The sequence below is a fragment of the Neoarius graeffei genome, chromosome 4 (genome assembly GCF_027579695.1).
Source record: "Neoarius graeffei isolate fNeoGra1 chromosome 4, fNeoGra1.pri, whole genome shotgun sequence".
NCBI classification, from domain to species: domain Eukaryota; kingdom Metazoa; phylum Chordata; class Actinopteri; order Siluriformes; family Ariidae; genus Neoarius; species Neoarius graeffei.
The window spans coordinates 22225751-22242560 of NC_083572.1; the positions used below are offsets into that span (position 1 = coordinate 22225751).

The window sequence follows — 16810 nt, forward strand, 5'->3', positions numbered from 1 at the left end:
GTTAGGTTAAGTGGTGACTCTAAATTGACCATAGGTGTGAATGGTTGTCTGTGTCTATGTGTCAGCCCTGTGATGACCTGGCGACTTGTCCAGGGTGTACCCCGCCTTTCGCCCGTAGTCAGCTGGGATAGGCTCCAGCTTGCCTGCGACCCTGTAGAAGGATAAAGCGGCTAGAGATAATGAGATGAGATGAGGGATGCTGTGTCATTCGGACTAAAGAGGAGAAGGACGACCCAAGTTGTTATCAGCACTCAGTTCAGAAGCCTGCATCTCTGATGGTATGGGGTTGCATTAGTGCGTGTGGCATGGGCAGCTTACACATCTGGAAAGACACCATCAATGCTGAAAGGTATATCCAGGTTCTAGAGCAACATACTGTATGCTCCCATCCAGACGACATCTCTTTCAGGGAAGACCTTGCATTTTCCAACATGACAATGCCAAACCACATACTGCATCAATTACAGCATCATGGCTGCATAGAAGAAGGGTCCGGGTACTGAACTGGCCAGCCTGCAGTCCAGATCTTTCACCCATAGAAAACATTTGGCGCATCATAAAACGGAAGATACGACAAAAAAACCTAAGACAGTTGAGCAACTAGAATCCTACATTAGACAAGAATGGATTAATATTCCTATCCCTAAACTTGAGCAACTTGTTTCCTCAGTCCCCAGACGTTTACAGACTGTTGTAAAGAGAAAAGGGGATGTCTCACAGTGGTAAACATGGCCTTGTCCCAACTTTTTTGAGATGTGTTGTTGTCATGAAATTTAAAATCACCTAATTTTTCTCTTTAAATGATACATTTTCTCAGTTTAAACATTTGATATATCATCTACAGTATGTTCTATTCTGAATAAAATATGGAATTTCGAAACTTCCACATCATTGCATTCTGTTTTTATTTACAATTTGTACTTTGTCCCAACTTTTTTGGAATCGGGGTTGTATATTTTGTGTTTATTCAGGTTGTTTGTAGCTTAAATTATTATTATTATTATTATTATTATTATTATTATTATTATTATTATTATTATTATTATTATTTAAAGAGCTGAAACAAGTGTGACAAATTATGCAAAAATAAAAGAGATCAGGAAGGGGGTGAATGCTTTTTCAGTGGCATTGTAACTTAGATGAAGACTTCATGTTAGACATATAGAATAGAATCTTTATTGTCATTGCACATCAAGTATACAATGAAATTGCAGTGCTTCTCTGGCCGGTGCATAATAAATATTTAAAAAAAATAATTAAATAAATAAATAAACAGTAAAATATTAAAAGAAAACAGTAAAACAGTAAAATAAGAAAGGAGTAAAATAGAAATTAGAAAGGAATGCATATTTACATAATTTACACATTACACTAGCATACACTCTCTTATGAGTTCAGGGACCTAATGGCCCAGGGAAAGAAACTGTTTTTAAGTCTGTTTGTCCTGCTTTTGAGGCACCTGTATCTCCTGCCAGAGGGCATGAGGGTAAACAGGTGCTGTCCCAGGTGTGAGGGGTCAGCAGTGATTGCCCTCGCTCTCCTGAGACACCGTGTACTAGCGATGTCTTCTAGCGAGGGTATGGGACTGCCAGTGATGTGTTGTGCAGTTTTAATGACCCTCTGCAGGTTCTTTCTTTCTTCCACAGAGCAGTTGGCGTACCAAGCTGTAATGCAGTACATCAGGACGCTCTTGATGGTGCTGCGGTAAAAGGCCATTAACAGTTCCTCCTCCAGATGGTTCCTTCTGAGTATCCTTAGGAAGTGGAGTTGCTGTCGGGCCTTTTTTACCACCGTGGATGTGTTGGCAGTCCAGGAGAGGTCCTCGGCTATATGTGTCCCAAGGAACCTGAAGGAGGACACCCGCTGGACACAGTCCCCATTGATTCTCTGTGGGGCTGGATCCCCCCTGTGTTTCCTGAAGTCAATCACCATCTCCTTAGTTTTGCTGGTGTTGAGCAGCAGGTTGTGTGCAGAACACCAACCTGCCAGCATGTTGACCTCATCCCTGTATGCAGTCTCATCCCCTCCACTGATAAGGCCGATGACCGTGGTGTCATCTGCAAATTTAATGATGGTATTGGAGGGGTGGATGGGTATGCAGTCATGCATATACAGGGAATACAGGAGAGGGCTCAGAACACAGCCCTGAGGAGAGCCTGTGCTGAGGGTCAGGGTGGAGGAGCAGGTGGTGCCTACCTTAACTGTTTGAGGGCAGTCAGTCAGGAAGTCCTTGATCCAGGCACAGGTGGAGGGGGAGAGAGCGATGTTAGTCAGCTTTTCCACCAAGATGTCAGGAATAATGGTGTTAAATGCCGAGCTGAAGTCTATGAACAGCATCCTGACGTAGTTCCCTGGCTGCTCGAGGTGGCTGAGTGCTGTGTGCAGAGCTATGGCGATGGCGTCCTCCATCGATCTGTTAGCTCTGTAGGCGAACTGATGTGGGTCCAGCTTTGAGGGGAGACAGTCCTTGATGTGGTGAAGGATGAGCCTCTCAAAGCATTTCATGACTACTGATGTTAGGGCAATAGGTCTGTAGTCATTGGGACACTTTGGGGCAGGAGTCTTTGGGACAGGGATGATGGTAGCTGATTTCAGGCACTGGGGGATAGTAGCCTGTGACAGTGAGAGGTTGAACAACCTGGTCAGGACTCCCCCCAGCTGGTCAGCACAGGCGCAGAGTACTTTTCCGAGTACACCATCTGGTCTAGCTGCTTTCCTGATGTTCACAGTCTTCAGCACCTGCCTCACCTGATGTTCCTGGAGTGTGAGTGTGCTGTGACTGGAGGTCTGTGGTGGTCGTGCAGCTGTGTGTGGAGCCTCTGCTTCGAAGCGGGAGAAGAAACTGTTTAATTCCTCAGCCAGCGATGCATCAGCGATGGTAGTGATGGGTGTGGAGCCTTTGTAGCTGGTGATGCTCTGTAGCCCCTACCACACCAGCCGCAGGTTATTGTTGGCGAGATGGTCCTCCACTTTCCTCTTATGAGCAGCCTTAGCAGCTTTGATGCCTCTCCGCAGCTCTGCCCTCACCGCGCTGTACTGTTCTCTGTCACCTGACTTGAAGGCAGAGTTTCAGGTTCTCAGGAGTGTCCGGACATCCAAGGTCATCCATGGTTTTTGGTTGGGGTAGATCTGGATGCGCTTCACCACAGTAACACTGTCAGTGCAGTTCTTTATGTAGAACAGAACAGTCTCTGTGTGCTCCTGTAGGTCAAGATGTTCAAATATGCTCCACTCAGTGCGCTCAAAGCAATCTTGAAACTGGGAGAGTGCTCCTTCAGGCCAGGTTTTAATGTTCATTGTGACAGGTTTGGATTTCTTCCTGAGGGAGGTGTATGCAGGGACCAAGAGCAGTGAGAGATGGTCTGACATGCCCAGGTGAGAGAGGGGTACTGCTCTGTAGGCTTGCTTCAGGTTGGAATAAACATGGTCTAATGTTTTTTCCCTCTGGTGGAGCACTGTACATACTGTACGAAATTAGGGAGCACAGTCTTAAGGCAAGCTTGGTTGAAGTCCCCAGCAACAATAAAAGCTCCCTCTGGATAGGCCTGCATTTGTTTATTAATGGTGGTGTACAGCTGAGAGAGCACTGTGCTAACATTAGCATCTGGTGGGATACTGTATATACAGCAGCAATGATCACCGTTGTCAGCTCTCTGGGCATGTAAAAGGGTCTACACTGCACAGTCATTACTTCCAGTTCAGGAGAGCAGTGTATGTATGACCCTAAAGTTTTTACACCAGTCCATATGAACATGAATACAGAGCCCCCCTCCTCTGCTCTCACCGGAGCTTTTATTCCTATCGAAGCGGTGCATGGAGCGGCCGGTTAGCTGAACGGCCGAGTCCAGGATGAGCGGATGTAGCCAGGTTTCCGTGATAATCATCACACTGCAGTCACGAATGTTCCGGTTGTGTGCCATCAGTAACTCCAGTTCGTCAATTTTGTGGATGATGGACCTAGTATTTGTGAGGAAGATGCTTGGTAGCGGAGGTTTGTATGGCTGTTTTCTTAGCTGTGCTAGTAGGCCGCCCCTGCAGCCCTGCTTCTGCCTCCGCTCTCTGCGCTGCCTCCAGCCTCTCTTTGGCCTGACAACAATCCAGGGTGTGCCCGGCGATCTCGCTATGTCCAGCGGAATGTTGTGGAGCCGCTGGTAATCTGTAGTAATGTCCACACAACACAAGAATCCCACCTTCCTCAACATAGCTGGGGTGTAGATTTGTTTTATCTCACTCACACACACTCGTACACACAAAAACATCCATGCCATTACGAAAACTATACACCGAATCCAAGAGCTCAGAGCCGCTGCGTCCTTGCGCGCCACCATCTTCTCCATCTCCAGTAATGTACATCCTATATATATTGGATATATTACTATTGCATTGTTATAAACAAAGATAGCATCAATTTCACATTGATAAGTATTACACAGAATGTAAAAGCTAAAATTGGGCACAGCCAAATTACCACTTTTTGCCAGCAAAAACAATAACTCATAAGAACAACCCTAATAACCAGTCTTTGCTTTCTGTTACAGTATATCATGTGTGTCTGGATTTGTAGGATGCAGTACACAGTATGACTATGGAGAGGGCAGTGATTTTGCTGCAGGTGAGTGAACGTGCGCGTCAGGGACGCCTCAGAGCTCATTTCATGAAGGAGCTCCATGATGAGGAGAGAAAAAAACAGCGACGAGTGATTCACAGCACACTGGATCCCCATCTCTCAGCCACTCTCATACAGAAGGTACTAAGCAACTTGGGGTAAGATAGTATATTACAAAATAATTCTGTTATTACATTTATGCCTTGCTATCGCAAATGAAATATGGTAATCAGAATAGGGGTTTTAATTAGGAAACCTGTTATGTCCATTTGAAGAATATGACAGTTATCATAACCAAACAATATCATACTTGCACTCAATGCATTCATTATAGGTGAAAATTTTTACAAGTGGATACCATTATGCACTGAGAACCATAATATGGGTGTCAGAGTGCAGGCATTTACAGATGCAGATTCAGGGGACAGTGGGTGTGGCGCAAACTGCAGCTGTAGCCAAATCGTGAGGCAGAAATTGTAGTTAGGAAGCAGGCATAGGTTGATCGATCAGTAAACAGGGCAATACAGGAGAGACAAGGAAATGAGGTTGAAAAGTAATGAAAAATAGTGGTCTTTATTAGGAAGTCAGTCAGGAAAACAACGTCAGGTATGAGACACAGAACGATACTTTGTGAGCTGTGTTTGTGACTTCTGAGCTTATGTAGGGAAGGTGATTGCGGGATAATTGGAGAAAGGTGATGTAGTTAGAACACCTCACTGGATCAAGCCAAAGTCCCATCATGTTTCAAGACTGCCACCATCATCCCAGTGCCAAAAAAACTTCATATCGCATCACTCAATGATTACCGGCCTGTTGCACTCACTCCCATTATGATGAAGTGCTTTGAGAGGCTGGTAAAGGAGTACATCACCTCCAGGCTCCCTCCCACATTCAACCCCTTCCAGTTTGCCTACCAGCCAAACCGCTCCACTGAAGACGCCATCTCCTCTGCTCTTCACCTGAGCCTTGCACACCTGGAGGAGAAGAACACTCATGCGGATTCTGTTCCTGGGCTTCAGTTCAGCGTTCAATACTATCATTCCACAGCATCTGGTGAACAAACTGGGTCCCCTGGGCTTCAGCACCCCCCTATGCAACTGGCTGCTGGACTTCCTCACTGAAAGACCACAGTCAGTGCAGGTCAGACAGAACACCTCCAGTGTCATCACCCTCAGCACAGGCTCCCCTCAGGGCTGTGTCCTGAGCCCTCTGCTGCTCACTCTGATGAGACACGACTGTGTCCCCAGGGCTACCAGCAACCACATTGTGAAGTTTGCAGATGACACAACAGTGATGGGCCTCATCAGGGACGATAACAACCTGGCCTATAGAGAGGAGGTGGAGCAGCTGGTGGGCTGGTGCAGGGAAAAGAATCTGATCCTGAACATGGACAAAACTAAAGAGATCATTGTTGACTTCAGGAAAAAGCAACCCAGCCACGCTCCACTTCTCATCAACAACACGGCCGTGGAGGTGGTCAATAGCACCAAGTTCCTGGGGGTGCACATCACAGACAACTTCACCTGGTCTGTGAACACCACGTTACTGGTCAAGAAGGCACAGCAACGTCTGCACTTCCTGCATGGGATGAGAAGAGCCCACCTGCCCACACCCATCCTCATTACATTCTACAGAAGCACCATAGAGAGTGCCACTAACCCAGTGGCAGAAGAGGAGTGTGCCCAGGTGATGAGTTTGCCTCTAAGTCTGGGTGGAACATGCAAAAGTCCAGGTGGGCAATTTTCAGGAGGGCTTGTGAATTGTGTCAGTCTGATCTCTCTGTCTGCGACCCTGTAGAAGGATAAAGCGGCTAGAGATAATGTGATGTGATGTGTGATCTCTCTGTCTACTTCCCAGGTTATTGCTTGCAGGAAGCATTCAGACGGCAGGATGGTGGTAGGTTCTGATGAGTGTGGTGAGAATGAGTGGATTCGGGAGAGAGCATCAGCCTTGGTATTTCGGGATCCAGGACAATAGGAGATGGTAAATCAAAATTGTGTGAAGAACAGGGCCCATCTGGCCTGACGGGGGTTCAGATGTTTCGCTGTTTTCAAGTACTTGAGGTTCTTGTGATCAGTCAAGATCGTGCATGGGTGCGCTGCGCCTTCCAACCAGTGCTTCCACTCTTACAGCCAACTTAACTGCCAGGAGCTATCAATTTCTGATGTCGTAGTTCCTCTCGGTCTGGGTGAGCTTCTTAGAGTAGAATGCTATGGGGTGCAATTTGGGTCACTCACCAAGGTGCTGTGACAGAACTCCTCCTGCTCCTGTTTCAGATGTGTCCACCTCTATGATAAAGGGTTTGGAAGGGTCTGGGTGCTGCAGTATGGGAGCTGTGGTGAAAGCGGTCTTTAAGTGGCTGAAAGCTTGATCGGCTGAAGTATTCCAATGGAAGCTTTGAGAGCTGTTCTTCAGGAGAGCGGTGAGAGGAGCTGTGATGGTCCTGAACCCCCAAATGAATCGGTGGTAGAGATTGGTAAAGCCCAGAAAGCGTTGCAATTCCTTAATCGACATAGGAGTGGGCCATGATGTCACGGCGGTGACCTTGGCTTGGCTCACCCCCTCCAAACTGATGATGTAACCCAGGAACAAGATCTGGTGGACATGAAACTCACACTTCTCTGCTTTAATGTACAGGTGATTCTGGAGAAGGCGAGAAAGCACTGACTTGACATGCTCATGGTGGGTGTTCTCATCTGAGGAGTAAATCAGGATGTAGGCGATGTAGGTGATAACGAACCTACCCAACATGTCCCTGAGCATGTTGTTGATGAGGCACTGGAAGCACAAGAAAAGGCCATAAGGCATGATGAGGTATTTGAAGTGGCCCACTGTGGTGCTAAAGGCGGTTTTCCACTCATCACCCCCACGAATCCTGACCAGGTTTTAAGTGCTGCACAGGTCAAGTTTGGAGAATAGTTTGGCAGATCTGAGTTGTTCTAAGGCTGAAGGCACCAGTGGGAGTGGATATGGGTATTTTACTGTGATCTGGTTCAGGCCCCGATAGTCTATGCATGGCCAGAGACCTCCTCCTTTGTTCTCAATGAAGAAGAACCCCATTGAGGCTAGAGATGTAGAATGTCTGGTATACCCCTGCTTCTTGTATGTACTCCTCCATGGCTACCTGTTCAGTCAGAGACAAAGGGTGGATGCGATTTTGAGGAGAGGTAGTACCTGGGAGGAGGTTAATGGCACAATCATACAGACAGTGAGGAGGCAGACCACAGGCCCTCTCTTTGCTGAATACCTCCTTGAGGTTGATGTAGCAAGCTGGGACTTTGTTGAGGGAATCTGACTGAGGGCTCTCCACAGAAGTAGATGAAAGAGAGAGTTGGGGAAGTTTCATGCAGTTCTGAAGACAGGAAGGAGACCACTGTAGAATATTATGTTGTTGCCAGGAAATCAGAGGATCATGAAGCTGGAGCCATGGATAACCCAATATTAGGTCATGATGTGAGGTAGGAGTGACAAGAAGAGATAGGCATTCTGTGTGAATTGCTTCTACTTTGATCTCAAGGGGTGTCGTGCGCGTTGAGACCAATCCCTTTCCTATGGGTCCCCCATCTATGGCTTTGAGCTTGATGGGTCTCAGAAGTGTGTGGGTGGTCAGATGGTACTTTTGAACTATTGTGCTGTTTATGAAGTTTCCCTCTGCCCCTGAGTCTATGAAAGCAGACAGCACATGGGTCGAGTCTGGTAGCTTTAATAATACTGGCACTTGAAATGACTGAGTTATAAGACGTGTCAGAACTCATCGGGTTAGTTGAGCTGGAAGTCCTGCTTGCCTGGTGGTCTCGTGGGGGTCGAGTAGGGCACTGGGAGATCAGATGGCCGGCTTTCCCACAGTAAAAGCACACCTTCTTCTCTCTTTTTTGGACCATTGAAGTCGAGTGCAGGAGACTTCCATCGGGGTCACCAAGCTAGTGTTAGGAGAGGGAGTAGGAGGCAGTTGGAGTGAGGGTCATTTGTGGAGGAGATGATCCAAACATATGGCCAGGTCAATAAGCGAGTCAAGAGAAAGATGCTCGTCATGGCATGCCAGTTCACTGAGTACCTCTGGACACAAACCTTGGTGAAATGTGGCTTTCAGGGCTGACTTGTTCCAGCCGCTGCTGGCAGCTAAGGTGCAGAAGTCTAGTGCATACTCTGCTACACTCCTTTCACCTTGATGGATAGTTAACAGACTCTCTCCGACTTCAATCCCCTCTGGTTCATGGTCAAACACTCTCATGAAAAACTCCAGAAAATGGTTATACGATGTGGTGTGTTCACCCCCATGCTTTCACACTGCACTTGCCCACTGGAGAGTTTTGCCAGTGAGAAGACTGATAAACTGGGAGATCTTGTGCTCATTTGTTGCCCCCGGGAGAGAAGTGAAGTACAAGGAACCCTGAAGAAGAAATCCTTTACAACAGGAAGTGTCCACAGAAACTTTTCCAGCAGAGGAATGCTTTGGGCCACATTGGAAGGAGAGGAGGGGTGTGTGAGGACTACCTGTGACATCACAGCAGTGACTTGTGTCTGTTATTTATCTGTTATTTATCTGTTGTCAACCAAATGAGGATGGGTTCCCTTTTGAGTCTGGTTCATATTGAGGTTTCTTCCACATGTCGTCTGAGGGAGTTTTTCCTTGCCACTGTCGCCACAGGCTTGCTCATTGGGGATAGACTAGGGATAAAATTAGCTCATGTTTAAGGTCACTAAAATTCTGTAAAGCTGCTTTGCAACAATGTCTATTGTTAAAAGCACTATAAAAAAATAAACTTGGCTTGACTTGTGTTATCCTGGTGTTGAGATTGCTTATCATCTGCTGGTGGTCTCCTTACAGTCACCCCTGTGCATGGATTGCAGTCTGCTTAGCCTCCTCTGCTGCATCCATGATGGCAAAGTATCCTGTCAGAGTGCAGGCACTTACGGATGCAGATGCAAGGGAGAGCTGGTGCGGTGCAAACTGCAGCTGTAGCCATATCCATCCATCCATTATCTGTAGCCGTTTATCCTGTTCTAAAGGGTTGCAGGCAAGCTGGAGCCTATCCCAGCTGTCTATGAATGAGAGGCGGGGTACACCCTGGACAAGTCTCCAGGTTATCGCAGGGCTGACACAGAGACAAACAACCATTCACACTCACACCTACGGTCAATTTAGAGCCACCAATTAGCCTAACCTGCATGTCTTTGGACTGTGAGGGAAACCGGAGCACCCAGCGGAAACCCACGCAGACATGGGAAGAACATGCAAACTCCACACAGAAAGGCCCTCGCCGGCCACTGGGCTCAAACCCAGGTCCTTCTTGCTGTGAGGTGACAGTACTAACCACTACACCACCGTGCCACCCCCGTAGCCAAATCGCGAGGCAGAAATTGTAGTCAGGAAACAGGCATTGGTTGATTGATCAGTAAACAGGGCAGTACAGGAGAGACGAGGAAATGAGGTCAAAAAGTAACAAAAACAGTGGTCTTTATCAGGAAGTCAGTCAGGAAACCAACCAGCTCTGTATAGTCAGGTATGGGACACAGAACGATACTTCGCAAGGTGTGTTTGTGACTTCTGAGCTTATGTAGGGAAGGTGATTGCGGGATAATTGGAGACAGGTGATGTAGTTAGAACTCTGGTGACGGGGGCACTGTGTATCATGGGAAGTGTAGTCCGGAGCGGCCTTTTATGGAGGCTGCTCTGAACTCAGGTTTTCAGTGCTGTTACTCACAAACCTGTAACTTCTTCTTTAAGAGGCTCCTCTGTCCTCCACTCGTTACCTGTATTAATGGCACCTGTTTGAACTCATTATCAGTATAAAAGACACCTGTCCACAACCTCAAACAGTCACACTCCAAACTCCACTATGGCCAAGACCAAAGAGCTGTCAAAGGACACCAGAAACAAAATTGTAGACCTGCACCAGGCTGGGAAGACTGAATCTGCAATAGGTAAGCAGCTTGGTGTGAAGAAATCAACTGTGGGAGCAATTATTAGAAAATGGAAGACAAACAAGACCACTGATAATCTCCCTCGATCTGGGGCTCCACACAAGATCTCACCCCGTGGGGTCAAAATGATCACAAGAACGGTGAGCAAAAATCCAAGAACCACATGGGGGGACCTAGTGAATGACCTGCAGAGAGCTGGGACCAAAGTAACAAAGGCTACCATCAGTAACACACTACGCCGCCAGTGACTCAAATCCTGCAGTGCCAGACGTGTCCCCTTGCTAAAGCCAGTACATGTCCAGGCCCGTCTGAGGTTTGCTAGAGAGCATTTGGATGATCCAGAAGAGGATTGGGAGAATGTCATATGGTCAGATGAAACCAAAATAGAACTTTTTGGTAAAAACTCAACTTGTCGTGTTTGGAGGAGAAAGAATGCTGAGTTGCATTCAAAGAACACCATACCTACTGTGAAGCATGGGGGTGGAAACATCATGCTTTGGGGCTGTTTTTCTGCAAAGGGACCAGGACGGCTGATCCGTGTAAAGGAAAGAATGAATGAGGCCATGTATCGTGAGATTTTGAGTGAAAACCTCCTTCCATCAGCAAGGGCATTGAAGATGAAACGTGGCTGGGTCTTTCAGCATGACAATGATCCCAAACACACCACCCGGGCAACAAAGGAGTGGCTTCGTAAGAAGCATTTCAAGGTCCTGGAGTGGCCTAGCCAGTCTCCAGAGCTCAACCCCATAGAAAATCTTTGGAGGGAGTTGAAAGTCCATGTTGCCCAGTGGCAGCCCCAAAACATCACTGCTCTAGAGGAGATCTGCATGGAGGAATGGGCCAAAATACCAGCAACAGTGTGTGAAAACCTTGTGAAGACTTACAGAAAACGTTTGACCTCTGTCATTGCCAACAAAGGGTATATAACAAAGTATTGAGATGAACTTTTGTTATTGACCAAATACTTATTTTCCACCATAATTTGCAAATAAATTCTTTAAAAATCAGACAATGTGATTTTCTGGACTTTTTTTTTTCTCATTTTGTCTCTCATAGTTGAGGTATACCTATGATGAAAATTACAGGCCTCTCTCATCTTTTTAAGTGGGAGAACTTGCACAATTGGTGACTGACTAAATACTTTTTTGCCCCACTGTATTATACATTTTAATGCTTTATGCACTGCAAAAAAATGATATCTTAGCAAGTGAAAATATCTTGAAAATAGTTGAAACAACCTAGCATTTCCTATTAGAAGAATACAAGACACCAATTCTGAGATTATTAAACCTAGTTCTAGATTGCAACCAACTTATTCTAAGATGTCTTATCAAGGAAAAATATCTGTCCATGCAGTAAGATAATTTCACTCGTATTAAATAATTTTCTCCTCAAATTCAGTTTTCATTTTTTTGCAGTGTGGTTACCTTTAATGTCATTTGAGACAAGTTTGTTCCCATTATCACTTATGGCATATGACTTTCCCATGACAGAAAATGTACTGATGGTTACAAAGCACTAACACTGCAGATTCCTTCCATAAATGTGAAATAAACATTACTTTACAGACATTTGTACCTTATCAATGAGTACACATTTTCCTTTGTTAAATAATAACACATTTTCTAATGTAATTAGCCTTAGTGTGGATAATCCTCTGTACAAGTCCCTGTACAAATTATTACAATGGAAATGATTGTATTAGAATGCATTCATATAATCCTGTGATTTGCTTTAGGCTCCTACCTCTCTGATATTCTTTAACCATTCTACTTTCAGCAATTTAGCAATACAGAAATCTCAGAATTATACAGTACATACTGTATATTTCTCATTTTTGTGAGATGAGATTGACAAGAAGAAATATCAAGCAACAGTAGTCTGTAATGTGTAACTCAGTGTGTGCTAGATAAGGTCCTGATTAATGCCTGGTATACTGGTATCTGTGTATACAGTTATCTGTGTATATAGCCAGTAAAATGTTTGACAATTTTACACTATTTCTGATGTTTATGAAAGAAGCTTGTCTTATGATGGATATAAGTGCTGATCTATTAATGACCCAAAGTGTTTATAAATGGCTGAGAAACCCCCATGCATCTGTGGAATAAAGGCAATGACAGGACATTTATTGGTACCATTACACACATAACTGTCATAGCTTTGTTTTTCTACACAAATTAATATGTGTTTATCCATTTTATGCTGTTGTTCAATCAGAAAAATTATAATTTCTTTGAGCATTTAAAATGGCTAAGCAAATTGGCCTCTCACTGCAGAAATAATGTGTATTTTATTATGCTCCCTGTGCACTCATAAAAATAATAATACTCATGAAAGTGTGAATCAAGCTAGACATAAAGGCTACTTTCAGGCCCAGAGAGAGAATAAGACTGTAGTTCAACCTGACCATGAACTCACATGATGTCCATCTGTCCTGTCATCACTCTTCACTAGCTCTGAAACGACAAATCTCCTCACTAGGGATTATGGATGTCATGCAATCACTGCCATAACATGAAAGATACAAGCTCAATTCATGTGTGGGGATAATGTGCTTATGGCTCTTTTGTTATCCAAGAGAGGCTTAGCACCTGAGCGAAGAGAGAGAAAGTATTCCTGGATTTTAGGCATACTTTTTCATTGTTCTAATCATGTAATCTGAGTCAAGGTGACGTATTTCTCAAAGCATTTGTCATGCTTTGAGAGATGCTGAACATAACTTTAAACAGATAGTCTTAAAGAGATAGCAGATATGATTGATGAGGTCTAAGCATTCGTGCAGTTGCGTGAGAAGCCTACAAAGCAATACGGAAAAGCTTTTTCAACAAAACACCATGGCTTTCTTTTATCTCTCATGGCAGTTACTACATATTTCAGGTTTGAGCCACCTTAGTAAGCATTGTATGTATTTGCTTCAGTGCTGTTAGTATATGCAAAGTGATTTGCTAGCTTTAAAAAGCCTAATCTCCACATTGTTTGCTTTCTCATTCTCTTCTATTTGGACTCTGAAATCCTGGAGACCTAATCTCTTTTATCCAGCCGGCCTTAATTATTGGGTTGGCATCATTGCTGCCCTCACGCAGAGCCAGGAAACTCTTCAGGATAAATTAAATTCCTTGCATCTGTCTATGAACCAAAAGCTAAATCTTAGGATTGTATGTCTTGATGCTGAAGATTGCACAGAATGGCTCTGCTCTTATTCTTAGCCTTTTGTACCTCATAAAACTGAATTCTGCACTTTTGATTACACAATAATGATGACATATTACATTCCTTTCCACTAAATCTGAATGCTGGTGAGTGTTACTCAATAATGTAACACAAATGCTGATTTGTCTTTTGTTCAAAAAATGTTGTCATGTTGGTGTCTGCCTCCAGAGCCCCCGGCTTTTTTCATTTAGGTACTCTAGTATTCTAAGAAGTGTGTATTGTGACTCTGCTCCTCTGTAGACATGGCGGGGTTACTGGCAGAGGAAGAGGACCAAGAAAGAACGTCTGGAGGAAATGATATTTTTGGGAATGGTTGGTACCAGGAAGCACTGCTAATGTAATGTTTATGAGAAACATTACCTTGTTCTGATAGATTGATGCTGTTTTTCACTTGCCTAATGACATTTTAGTCATTCAGGTCATTTTGAGTTAGAAGCCAAGGCAAAAGCAGTGGAAATAATTTCATCACTCATCTGATGGGCTTTTATGATTATTAAGAATCAGTAGTGGAACACGACATGGCAAGCCAAAGTAGTTTGCATTTCAACTGCTTCACGAAAATACCAATGGCAGCTATATATCTATATGACTATATATCTATATGAATTATAGCAGCAGATTTAAACTTACCAGGAATTGGATAAGGGCCTTACAGTGTGTTTACATCATTATCCCCAGATAGACCCCCAACTCCAAACACCCAGTCCTGCTCGGCAGCATTCTAAACATGTAGAAAGCAGCAGGCATCAGATGCAGGAACAGCATGAAGCAGAGTACCAGCAGGCCCTGATCACCATCAAGGAGTCTGTTCACTTGATAGATGGACCAGACATAAAGGAAACACTCCAGGATCAAATACGCCAATGGTTCCTTGAATGCCGGTAAAATCACTGCTAAGAAATATCCAAGTAACACATACAAAGTAAGCTCAAATATACTGATGATTTTACTCAAAGCAACACTTAATTCAATTTATGTTCTGTTTGGTAAAAATCACTGATTCATTTTCAGTAACAACGTTATCCTGGTTAGGGTTGTGGTGGCTCCAGAGTCTATCCAGAGAACAGTGGTTGCTCATTGGGGCTTTAATTAGGGATAAAATTAGCTCATGTTTAAAGTCTTTAATTTTCTAATTTAATTTTAATTTAATTTTAATTTAATTTTAATTTTAACAACAGACATTGTCGCTGCTTTGCAACAATGTCTGTTGTTAAAAGTGCTATACAAATAAACTTGACTTGACTTGGTTGTTAAGTGGGAATACCCCCTGGACAGGATGCCAGTCCATCACAGGAAATCATGCACACGTACATATTTACACACTCATTCATACCTATGTAGAGGAAATTTAGCATATTTATGTCTTTGGGAAAGGTGAAGAAAGCAATGAACCAGGAGGAAAATCAGATAGACATATGGAAGAACATGAAATACTCCACAAATAACTCCTTTCAAACCAGCATGAACCAGCTGCTAGTGCTGGTTCAACTTGTGAATCTTCAAAGAACCGATTTGCTTTTCCCTGTGCTAGAGAACCACCATAGGGCGATGCTAATACAGTATGTCTCTGTATACCATCTTCCCTTTAACAGCTGTTAGCTAGTGTCACGAGCCCACCATGCTAGCGGCACGAGCCCACCACGCTAGCGCCACTAGCAGCAAGCACAACAACAATGATGGACATCATCTCTTTTTCTTCTTCTTCTTTGGAGTAGTCTGTCTTGACACTACACTAGCTCTAGGGTTTTTTTTAAACATGGCAATTACAAAGTTTTAGCTGGTCTTGTTGGTCACTATGATCCTGCTCCAGCCACTGGCGTTCTTGGTTCTAAACCAGCAAAGATTTGGTGCCACTTTGGAACCAGTTTCATGGCTGGTTCAAGATTAGGCATTGGTTTCGAACCAGCCTTGGACCGTAACCCAAGCTCAGGACTGAACTACAAACCATGGAGCTATAAGGCTGGCTGTGCTACCGTACCCACTGTGCAGTAATTTAAAGTTATTTTGTTGGGCAGAACTGTGGAACAGTGGGTAGTGTTGCTACCTCACAGCTCTAGGTCCTGGCTTCGGTGTCTATATGAATTTCTTCTGGGTTCAACCAGTTTTCTTTAACATGCCAGTAGGAGATCTGACTGTTATAAATTTAAGGTTTTGTTTAGTTTAAGGTTTGGATTAAGGTGTAGACATAGCATTAATTAGCTTTATCTATTATGTCAGTGGAAGGTCTTCACAAAGATAGTGTGTGTGTGTTGGGGGGGCACATACGTACCATATGGTGCCCTGTGAAGAAATAAGATACCTTCAGGAACCAGGATGTATTATACTTTGCACCCATTTTTTTCCCAGGATAGGGTCCATCCACCTGACCCCGATCATGATAAAGTGGCTACTGAAGATGAATGAATAAGGTGTAAACTTCACACTTCAACACAATATGATATGACTTTGATTCTTATAGCATCAGTTTGATATTTGATAATACCACTGAATCTGGTATGATATAATTTCAATTCATAAGGAAATGTTTCAATAATTGATGATAAGTAGCCACTTGGTAGCCTCCAATCAATGTGACCAACATTGTTCATACCCTGGGGTTGTCCTAGTGTTAATTTGCAATTGATGCTGATGTAGAGAAGAATTATTTTAAGTGTCAGAGTTACAGGCAACTCCCCTTGCTAGCCTCTTTGCACATCACCTATTACCGTTTTCAATGATAATTGATTTATAATAAATTATAATTGATAATTTATCTATTTACAATGAAATTAATTATTAATTAATTTAAATCCTGCGATTTTAGATCAATGCAGCAATCCTTCTTTCATCAGTTCTGTAACTGTCCATATCTAATAATCTATTGTCTCATACACTGTTAGCCCCTGTCTCCTTTAGTTAATCCACTAATTTGTTCGCATGCTCCAGTGCTCTTCATTCACAAGGGATTTGCGTTCCGTCTCTGCCCGGGCCATGCATTATCTTGCTCCAGTTGTGTTGTACATTCCTAACTTGTTTTGTCTTTGCTTCTTTTGCTTGGAGGGTGGAATGTAATCCATAGTGGCAGCA

At 44.0% G+C, this 16810-nt stretch overlaps 1 protein-coding gene across 1 annotated transcript in view; it reads left to right on the plus strand.

Annotated features, from left to right (window-relative positions):
* Nucleotides 1–16810, plus strand: part of iqca1 (IQ motif containing with AAA domain 1) — a 139977-nt gene that overhangs the window by 19662 nt on the left and 103505 nt on the right. The window contains exons 4-6 of the mRNA XM_060918410.1: nt 4565–4747; nt 13985–14056; nt 14423–14625. Coding sequence (XP_060774393.1) covers nt 4565–4747; nt 13985–14056; nt 14423–14625 — 458 coding nt within the window. The remainder of the gene's footprint in view (nt 1–4564; nt 4748–13984; nt 14057–14422; nt 14626–16810) is intronic.